Here is an 11,639-nt window from a genome sequence, read left to right as displayed (position 1 = left end):
GATTTAAGATGTCTTAATGCCAATTAAGAAAAGACATCTATAACAGCGGTATAAAAAATTTTTGTAAGATTTTAAACTGTATGTCGCATAACCAATTTATACACAATTTAATATTCTTTTTAAGATTTTATTCACAAAATTTTAAAATAATTTAATTGGAGCTAAAAAAAAATTAATAGCTATTAATTTATAATTTATAATATAATTATCAATATTTATACTGCGGTATTTCTTACTTAGTAATATTCTTATAAGGTTTGAGTAATAAAATAGGATTCACTAAAAATATAAGTAAACCTTAATCATCACCCCGCAGAAAATTTGAAATGTCGTTTGTTAGACCTAAATAATTTTAAAATGCCATAATAACAGTAGAAAATAGTATATTTTATAATTACATTTTAATTGTTCTGATATCATAACAGACTAATTGAAGGTAAAAGTGATGGAGAAGCCGGTGCAACGGTTGGTGGTGGTGTGACAAGTGGTGCAACAGGCGATAAACCAACAGGTTGAGCAATGGTGGGTGGGCCATCTGAAGGATTTACAGCTGGAGTATTTGGGGTAACAGGTGACACAGAAATGATTAAAGGAAGGATTGAAGTAAGTGGAGGTAAAACAATCAAAGGTGAAGGACCTGTGTTAGATGGCGAAACAGGGGAGGTTATTGGTGGATTTCCTGGGGAAATAGGTCCTGGATTAATCGGAGATATTGGATTGTCCGGCACCAAGGGCGGTACAGAGAGGGGCGGAACGACTGACGGTGTACTTGGTGTTGCAGGTGATCCTCCAAGAGGTGGAATAATTGGTGAAGTAGATGATGGATTAACTGGCGACACCGGTGACGGAAGGACAGTTGGACCAACTGGCGGAGTTAGACCTGTACTGACTGGAGGAGCAGGAACTGGTCCTACACCCACTGAAGGAGCTGATACGGGAGAGGGTGATGGAAGTATGGGTGCACCAAGTGGTGGAATTGGTCCTGTACTCAATGGAGGATTAGAAACTGGATTAGTTACTGGAGAGGGTGTGGAATCAACTGGCGGAGCTGGTAGTGGAAGGACAGGTGGACCAAGCGGTGGAATTGGTTCTGTGCTGACTGGAGGATTGGAAACTGGATTAGAGGGTGTGGAACCCACTGGGGGAGTTGATGCTGGATTGACTGGTGGAGTAGGCGAAGGAACAACTGGAGGAGGAGGCGAAGAGCCAAGAGGGGGTATAACAGGAGTAACTGGTAAAAGTTGGCTGCGAACTTGTAATAAAAATATTGATCCAAAAATAATCGATTTTATCTGTGAACAAAAGAAAAATTTAGATTTTTTCGAAAAATATTCCTTGTATACTCTTACAAAAATAAACTTGAAAAGTGGTGGTAAAAACAATTTTTCGAGTTTCATTTTTGTCTATAATTCCAAATCAGATGTTTACAAAATGAAAATTGAAATTTAAATAATATCTGTATAGCATGATATTTACATTTTATATTTCAAAATTATATAAATACACTTTTATATTGCAGATATGATTAAAATAAATATATAAAACAATGCACAAAATTTCATAAGAAAAAATTAAGATTGTACGCAAATTGATAAGTGTGTTGTTTTTATTGAATTTATACAACCTGTTTACGAAAATAAGTTTAAAAAATGAACCACATGTTAATGAACTTTGAAAGAAACTAAATTACTAAAATTAAAGACAATGTTCTTAATAATTTTGAAAAGAGCACGATCAGAGAAAAAATGGGTTTTTTATTTTAATAATAACACACCGTTAGGAATTGAATTTATTATACTGACTCATATTTGTGTCTGTTCTAATTTAAAAATCCGGGGGAGTTAATAGTGTCCTAAAGATATATATGTAAATGAAATATAAAAGTGGATGTTATACAAATTTTGTTCTAGAAAAATAAAATATTTTTTTAGAGAATCTTAAATAAACTACTTTTAGCAAAATACCGGTTTTTGTGTGAACTTGTGTAACTCCACTTCGACTAAAACGATTTTTGCTAAAAGTTTATATCTGAGTTCTGTTTGGTTATATTGCGGTTTAATTAATTTTTGGGATGTCTCAGTTCTTTTGAAGTAAACCTTTACTGCGGGCTCATAATACGGTAAACCACCAAACTTTTCTATGAAATGAGATTCAAGTAACTAAGCTTTTGCCGCATTACATACAATTTGCTGGATTTAATTTACATATCTCTTTATGTACAGATAAATGATCGCCCGATATCCTTGAAATGTAAAATTTTAGTTCTGGGTATTGAAACAACGAACTACACATTTTATATTTTTTGAGATTATTATTGCTCGGAAACCGAATTTTCACCAGGAAGCAGTTTCATACTTTTTATCATATCTATTTTAAGCCATATTGAGAATCTAACTGATATTTGAGTTCCTTTATTCACCAAAACTATAATTGACGAAATTTTCAGGAAATTCAGATCGTATAAAGTAAACCTTTATTTATATTCAAATTTGCATTTCTCTAGCTTTTAAAGTAACTGAAAGCTATTATTAGCAATTTTTGAATTTGAAAGAATTTTAAAAATCCTATGCAACACTGTCGCTCAATGCGAAATACATTTTGCGGTTAGTTACGATACGGTTGGTTGGTTGGAATACGTGCTAACCACATCAGATACATAACTATAGCATACTCAAATTTGTGTTCTTGAAAGGGATTAAATTTCAAAACACTTAATTGTTTCCTATGTTGCTTTATTTTTAATTTTAACAATTTTTAGATTTGTCTTGATTCTTGTTGTACAAAGTTTTGCATTGGGCTGAAGCTGAAACAAGCTAACATTTTAACTCATTTGAGAAAATTAATTTAACTCTATTTTTTAAAAAATTTTATTAACAAATTTTAAATATAAAATTGCGTAAAAAATATATTTGTGCTTTCATCAAACAGTAATAATTAGTTTTCAAAATATTAATGCAATATAAGACTTACAAAATTTTTAGGATTAAATGTGCTAATTTTAAAATTTGCATTACAGGAATAAAATATGGCGGAAATAGAACTGATGTAAATCAACGCAATTTAATATCTGAAGGTCTCATAAAGTCCTCACAAGCATTATCATTTTCATAATATGTGACATTGTCATTACAGCTGGCTTATATTATTAATTTGGGAACTGGTGAGAGAATTGGGGCACCAGCCACAGCCACAACCGGGCCTCCGACAACGGGTTGTGCAATTAAAGGGCTTACTTCAACAACAGGTCCCACAGATAGCGGTACTACAGATAATGGAGGAGCTACTGGTGGAATGGCAAGATCCGGTGGGGGTACAAAAGAAGCCGGTGCATCTGGAAGAAGAGATGCACGTGCGATTGGAGGAATTTCTGGAGAATTTGGTAAAGCTGATGTACCTGATATGATCTAGGAATGAGAAAAAATTTTTATGTTTAAAATTTGATTTTATTATTTTTAATTAGGTTAATTCTCTTACCAATATGAAATTCCAAAATATTAATAAAGAAATTTGTTTTAATTTCATTGTGATATTGAAATGAGTTTTACGCTTATATAAAATTAAAGATGCAGTTCGAATAATATTTTATTAACTTATGGTGATTTTTGATAACAGACAATTTATTATATTTTTAAAACACAAAACTTTTAACAGACTTAACATGTGTCAAGAATGAATTATTTTAAAGACAAAATAAAAGAATCATAAGCGTGCAGCGTTCACTACTTTTATGACCTATTTACTTAGAAACACTAAAAAACGATTTTAGTCGAACAAAGATCAATGATCGTTTCATAATTTTACTATAATTAACAAAATAAGAAAAGTAACAAAGAAACTGCGGTCAGAGCAAATCAAAAGGCTTTATTTGTGACGAATGTTGATTAAAATAGATTCAATTCTTACAATTCCAGTTGTTTTCCCAATAATTTACTGATATTTTTCACTAATCTAGATTACTATGTCAAAAAATTTATTTACGTGGAAGTGCTCATGTAATACGTTGTTGATGAAAATGGAGATAGAGTAAAAACAACATTACAGGATAACACATTTTAAATATAATTTAAAAAATTGTATTTTATGTAAGTCGAATTCTATTCCTCAGTTATAGGAAACAAGGTCTCTGTTAGAAATATGTACTTATATTAGGTATCATTCCTTGACATTGCAACTTTCCCTAATTTCAACACATTTAACACTACCGTAAACTAAATTTTAATATACCTTTGATCAAACCTATTCCTACCTGTTATCGTTAAGGAATTCTTGCGAAAAACCGGGTGCTTCAATTTTTATTAAGCCAAATATCTATCTTTCCTTAATAATTTAAAAAAAATTACAGCAACAATTTGTGTCTTTTCATTGCTTTATCTCTTTCACATTTTGTTAGTTTATAAAGACAAAAACCATCTTTAGTTTCTGCTTTTCTTGAATCATAAGAAGAAAGCATTAACAAAAGCTTTTTAATAAGGTGTTTCGTTGTTATGAATGAACAACTTTCAATTTTCACGTTTTTTATATTTTAAAACGAAATTTTTTTATTTTATTTAAACAAGTGTTTCAAATCATTTCTTTAGACGTATACATGTTCAGAGTATTTTTACACTTGAATATTTAAAAATATCTAGAAAAAACATCGATATAGATCCACGTGACATTGTTCGAAATATTTTATTTGTTTGTTGTTGATTTTACCAAATAAATAAAAAGCTTGAGATATTGTAACGAAATACTGAATTACATTTAAGAATAAAAATATCGCAAAGTAAATCATGACAATCAAAAAGTAAAAAAAAGTTATAAATAATAATTTTATACATGCAGTTAATTCTATAAAATAAAGTTCTAGGCATTAAAATCTGTTATTCCATATAGGGGAAAGGAACCAGCCGAACCACTTTAGTTTTGTTATAGAAATTAAGAAAATAAGTTAATAAGAAAATCTTGAGATTTGAAGTATCATTATTAATTTTTTGATATTTTAATTATTTCAAACTTCTTTTATGTAATTTTAAATTTTCGGCTTTAAAAAAAGGCTTTTAGTTCAGTTCTGCTTCTGTTTGTAAAAACCTGTTGATAGCAGCTTCTGAGAGTACATATTTAAAATTGATGTTAAATTAAAATAATTGGTCGTGGTTCTTTAGAGATTGTTAACCTAGGCGAAATGCAATATTAATTTGTAATTCTAGAAAAATTTACGTATATATGTAGGTAAAATTAAAACGATATGATTACAAATATAATATAAAGCACGCTGATTATTTGGTACCTATGTGTCAATAAATTTAATTTTTTTCTTTTTTTATTGAAAGCTTGTGAAATAATCGGGTCAATGTCTGAATTTTTTCTTCTACAATTGATTAGAAAGGAATCATTAACAATAGGTTTAAATTACAATCTCTGTGTGAAATCCTACAATTTTTTTTTCGGTTAAACTTGATACATTAATATTCAAAAGGATCAAAGTATCGAAAATCTGAGAATTTCACATAAAGTTAAAGTATTCATTATTAAATAAAAAAAGGTATGAAAAAGGTTATTTTATATTATTATTGAAGTATTAAAAGAAAAGAAAAACTCAAGACGTCCTTTAAAAGCTTTTATTTCTTGAAACGTGACGCGGGATATGTAGGCATGTTTATTAAATGCCTATTATAGTACAGACAACGGAAGATAAAAGTTGTTTTTATTAAAGATTTTGTGATCCCTTCTATTATTTCTGTTTTTTTTTCTTTTTTGACATTGAGAATATTTAGTGCTTCCGTGTTACAAATTTAAGAAAGGTAAATATGTTTATTGAATTTAATGGGAGAAAATTTCTTAAATTTGAATGAAAAATCTAAAATTCTTCTTCACTTTCGATTTTTGTATGAAGTAACGGGAATAGACATTTCAGTCATTTTAAAGAAATAAATTCTATTAAAAATTTCCTGGAAATGTTGATTTACACCAAAAAAATGAACCTAATATTAATAAATTCTTTAATGATAGACTTTGAAATTTTAATTTTTCAAAATAATATTGTTGAATATTATGAATTCTTACAATTCACAAGTTGCATTTGTTTAAGGGGGGAGTTACAACAGTTTTACAGACATGAATAAAAAAAAGTGAATAAAACTTCAGCAGTTTTATTTTTAATCCTTTTTCGAATACGAGTATAGTTTTAATCTATAGTACTGAAGAATGTCATGATAAAATCATAAACACTCATTTAAGTTTTTATTAAATGTCAAAGATTTTTTTTTTCGTTTAGAAATATGCTACCTTTGTTGGCATAACCTCATACCACTAAGGACAATTATATGACAAGCTGTTCGTCAAGGAAAAAAAAATAAAAGCTGTCATTGCACAAAAATTAGAAAATTTTTTTCTCATAACATTTTCATTACATACATATACACATATGTGAGTATACATAAATACATAAATGTAAGAGTTGTAAATTGTTTGCATCCTAATATGCAAAAATATGTGTCACAACAAGTTCGTTTTAACACAATAATTTTTTAATATTCGTGAATATTCACGAGTTTTTCATCGTATCATTTGATATGGATTTTCAAAACAAGAATAGAAGAGACAAAAATTTGGAATTGATGAATTTTTGGAACCTGAAACTTTGAAAGAGTTATCAAAGACAAATCAATCCGGAAGATCAGGTTTCAAAAAGGAGTTTAACTTTTTAATACGATGTGACGCTTTTGGTGGTGGTTCCAAATTATGTAGGTACATTCTCCATGATACGCAAACGTAAATAAAATATTTTGAACAAAAATGTCTTGGCGCCTATTTGTCAGTTGCTCACGTCTGTATTATTTTCGACAACACTCGGATTTTTTAATCTTAATTAATACAGGAATGCGGGAAATTGATCAAATTTGTGAATAATAATGATATTTATAATTTCAGCTGATTCTATAGTTTTGGGTATATTCAAGGAAAAATTTTTCTTGAAATTTTGTATTCCGGCCTCATTTATTAAAGAAACTGATAAACTTCATTTGCGTAATCCGAACTCTAATAATCATTAGAACTCTGCCAATAAATTGGCATTTTTCAATGCTAGTTTTCGTTGAAATTTTTATTATTATTATTGAAATACACATTGTAGTCGGTTAAGTGCTGGCCATATTTAAAAATTGCTCATATTGCAGTAACTTGATAAAGATAAGCATGCTTTACAGATGTAAATACTGATTAGAATCTTTGGGAAATTTGTGTTTTTTGCTTAAATCGAATTACATCAAGTTCTGATTCAATATTCGTTAAAACTATCGTTTAAAAAAAATTATTTAGCGCTTTATTCTTTTTTTGGCCACTTTGCTAATTTGAATACGAATTATAGCAAGTGATGCATCGGTGTTAACTTCAAAATCTTGGTAATTATAATGGTGGTATTTTTCAATTGTCATTAAAGATTTAAAGAACAATCATTTCGCTTTAATAGCGTTCAGTAAAATTTCTCTTTTGTAAGAAAATATAAACACGATTGTTAAGACAAAGTTATTATTACATCTAATCTTTCAATAATTTCTTATAGTATTTAGAACCACACTCTTAGAGCTTAAAAAATCTTAACTTAATGGAAATTTCTTCATACAACTGCAGAACAGATGTATGACGTAACCAAAGCAACGAGTTAAAGACAGAAAAATTAAAAAATATTTCTCCACGAACTGGACTCGAATTAGTGACCTATCGCTTTCTAGGCGGGCGCTCTACCAACTTAGCTACAGGGGTATGAAGAAATTGCCGATAAAATGTTTTACACATTGCTTTATACTGCAATCCATATGATTACTAAGTACTGTTTACATTGAGATGCTACATGCAATCTACAATTTGAAACACACAATCACAAGAGCGTTATATCATTTCAAATAAATCATTTGGTTTTAAATTTCAATTTTAACTTTTGAAAATATTAAAATTTTTCTAAAACTTTCTCTATAAAAGTTTTCAGAGAACTACTTAAGGAATATTATCGATTTTAATATTATCATTGTTCGGAATATCATATTTTTAAATTACAATATGGAAAAATCAAAGTTATAGCATTTTCTCATCATTTTCATTAAAAAGATTATCATGTTTTTATTATCGAAAAGAAAAATATTGTTGAGGGGCTGTACATATTGACATGTGTTTAACTGGAAAATAGGTCGTAATTAATCTTAGTCGCATTATACAGTGTCACTCGCCTATAAAATATTTGAATATTACAACATAAAAATTTTTATTTGGAATTCTTTGCTGTCAATAATAAGAACCTACCCTCATAGATTAATAAATAGACACATTTTTACAAAATTTTTGTAATATATTTTTAATTTTTATGTGAAAGATGTAGAAAGTAATAGAATCTGCAAGACAAGATACGCCTTTTCAAGTAAAAAATTAGAATTTCTTTTCTGTTAAACTAATTAGGTCACAATCATAGTGATTGTGGGAAGTGTAAATCTAATAAATATTGCCATTAAACTCTGCTCTTATAAATTTCTTGCAAGTTGAACTGTCCTTTGAATCTAATTTTTCGCTTTTCTTTTAATTTAACATTCTCATGCATTTAAATATTATTTATTACATTCACAATTTCCCGATTTAAATACTGGATCACGAAAAATTCTGAAAACTCCGAAAAGGCGAAATGTTCGAGCTATTCGATCCTCTTTATGTTCCAATAAAGTACATGGTTATGTGACTCAAATAGTTTCTTCTTATTTTAATATTCAGATTTTTAGATTAGGACAATTTTTTTTTACACTTTAAATATTTTTATTCGAAAGTTTAACTCCTATTTATGCTAGAAAGCGTAATATAACATTGAAGGTGTATTCGGAAAGTATTACAAAGACTTCGATATTCCACTAGTTTATATGTTAGCTTTCATGCATGTATAAAATATCACCATACACATCAAAAACAAGAGGTGATATATGGCAATTATCATAGAACTCTTAAAATCATTCATTCGTATAGGTATCACAGAGTATCACAATTGAAATCTAACTAATGTCGTTTTTTTGATTTTAGTGAATGCATTATAAGGGATGTCATTAATAACAATTCTTTATTGCATGTTCTGGGCTTCAGGTCTTGAGTGCAATAAAGTATTATTTTCATGTTAGATTATACAATTTGGCAGGAAATTGATTGAAGCGAAGTCTGATTAATTTAAGATTTTTGAATAAAATTATCAGACGGTTCATGAAGTGTACTTAATGTTGGTTTTGTACACACTTATATTCTTTGATTTCTGATAAAATCAAACACCCTGTGCACTTTTTACATTAAGGAAAATTATGTCGAAAACACTTTGTTCTCCTTTAAAAATTATAATATTTGCAAACAATAGAATGGGGTTGATTATTTTTTTTTTTTATTTTCATAATTACAAACTTTACACTTGCATCTACGTATAAACATATACATACTTAATAAAAATATGTTTGTCTTCATTCTCTAATGCATATGTTATCCAATATAATGTATGTAAATATTATATCATATGTAGGTATATAAGTGCTTATGATATTCGATAACAATGTATGGCTTTCAATAACCTCTTTTAATTGATATTGTTTTCTTTTTTCGTTTTTTTCTTCTTTTTTTTAAATTATACTCATCCTTAAATCATATCATAACCATAACGCATAATCATATATATTGTAGAACAACAATATTTACTTGATTCGTCTTAGAATTACCAGCTACTTTGAGTTGAATTTTAATGAAAGTGCATATTATGCAAAAAAAAATTTTTTTACTATTTTACTTGCATCTTGAGTTTCTATAGATACGATGAAAATTGTGTTATCTAGATTTTTCTCTATCAAAAACAGAAAAATAATAATAGAAAATAAAAAAAAAATGAATCCTTTAACTAACACACATAATAAAAATTAATTTTGTATACAACGTAAGTAGTGAATACGGTTATGGTTGCATAAACAATAGGGGAGTGCAAAAAAAAAAGAGTGTTATCTTTTGTGCTTTATTATAACAATCATCATTGTTATTAAAATTCAACAGGAATACTCTTTGTTTGGAAATCATTTTCATCATTTTCAACATATGGAAAATATGTTTTTTTCTCTATATAAGTATATTACAGTATTTTAAAGAATTTTGAACAAGGAGGCGAAAAAAACTGATCTAGTGAGCTCTAACATAATATATGTATATAAAAGGGGAATCATATCGAAAGAAAAATCTTAAATTTAATAAATCTATTGTTTTAACAATAGTAAAATTTTAATGTTTTAAACAAACTGTACTTAATGTACTTAACAAATGCAAGAGGTTTCCAAATAAAGTATAGAAAATATAGATTAACTCAAGCAGCGTTGACTCATCATATTGAATTGTCTCAAATTAATAAATTTATAGGGTAGTAATTTTCAATTTTTAAGATGTACACTTATTTATTTGTTTCATCAGATAAGTCGGTTCTTAAAGATGATTTTATACAATTAATCAATTTTTAAAAAAATTTATTATTAAATTATGTATCCTCATTATATGCCGGAGAAATTCGGCATATTATTATGATTAACTCTACTATAGTTTACTCTATGTCGCACGATTCTGAAGTTAAGAGCATTTATTTATATGGAAGAAAAATGTGGTACCTTCTTTTCTTGTTTTACCACCTTCAGGTGTTCCGTTACATCAACATGAGCCGGCATTTGCTGGCTCGCCATTATCTAAAGCTACTGAAATGGAAGAGTTTATGAAAGAAATAGGGCATTTAATATAAGTAAATAAAATGCTGTGACAGATTGTACAAAATTTTAATTAAATGCAATATATTTGATATATTAAACCCTAAAAGTAGGCAAAATTTTTCAGAGTCAAAATAAATTGTAAAATTTATCTAAAAAATTTTCGTAATAGCCTCCTTGGTTAAAAAAACTAAAACAGAAAATATTTCTATAGTTTAGATAAATAACGTTGGTAATAAAATTACTTTATTCGATAGAATAGAGTAAATTCTATCTGAACGACGCTCTTGTTTTTATGTCACAAATGAATAATATACTTATGAATTAAATATACTAATCAATTATTTTACTTATGAATTAAATATAATACAACGGTATATTTTATGGGCCATTTTGTTTTTTTAAAGTTCCAATATTGTATTCCGCGATAGATGAAGCCAGTCGCCACTTTTCTGTGTTTACAGAATTTGAAAAATGTTTCCAGTTTCGCTACAATAATTACTTAAAAGATGGCATTTTTAGGACTCTGAAAAACTGTAACTTTTAGAGTGTAGTAGACAGGTAAAACTTATTTTTTACGGAAATAAGTTTCTAGTAAAGATCTAGGTTCATGTCGAATTTCAGTTTTCTATCTTCGGGTTCACGGACGGACGCACAGAGTTACACTAACAACCACTTTTTTCCTAATTTTTCTTTACACTAAAAAATTGCAATTTTTAATGTAACTAGCCTTTCCTTTCTTCCAAACGGAAAAACGAAATGGACAAAAAAACCAGAAAAAATTTTAAAACAAAACCATACTAAATAAAATGAGAGTTACAAAGTATACTCAAAAAATTCGAATGTAAAAACAGGAAAAAAATATTCCAATTAGAATACTTTGAAAATATAAAACATTAAGAATTATTGTTT

General features: G+C 28.2%; 1 protein-coding gene across 1 annotated transcript; it reads left to right on the top strand.

The window, feature by feature from the left end:
* The first annotated feature begins 519 nt into the window (after nt 1-519).
* LOC129609242 (uncharacterized) lies at nt 520-10,762 on the top strand. Its single transcript, XM_055521174.1, has 5 exons — nt 520-1,234; nt 3,017-3,045; nt 3,133-3,390; nt 6,578-6,725; nt 10,662-10,762. Exons 1-5 carry the CDS (start codon nt 520-522, stop codon nt 10,760-10,762), a joined length of 1,251 nt encoding a protein of 416 aa, XP_055377149.1.
* Nucleotides 10,763-11,639: the final 877 nt, after the last annotated feature.

This window comes from Condylostylus longicornis, unplaced genomic scaffold, assembly GCF_029603195.1.
Source record: "Condylostylus longicornis isolate FDR11 unplaced genomic scaffold, ASM2960319v2 ptg000038l, whole genome shotgun sequence".
Classification (NCBI taxonomy): domain Eukaryota; kingdom Metazoa; phylum Arthropoda; class Insecta; order Diptera; family Dolichopodidae; genus Condylostylus; species Condylostylus longicornis.
The sequence above is the reverse complement of the archived record's forward strand: the minus strand, read 5'-3'. Positions and strand labels throughout refer to the sequence as shown.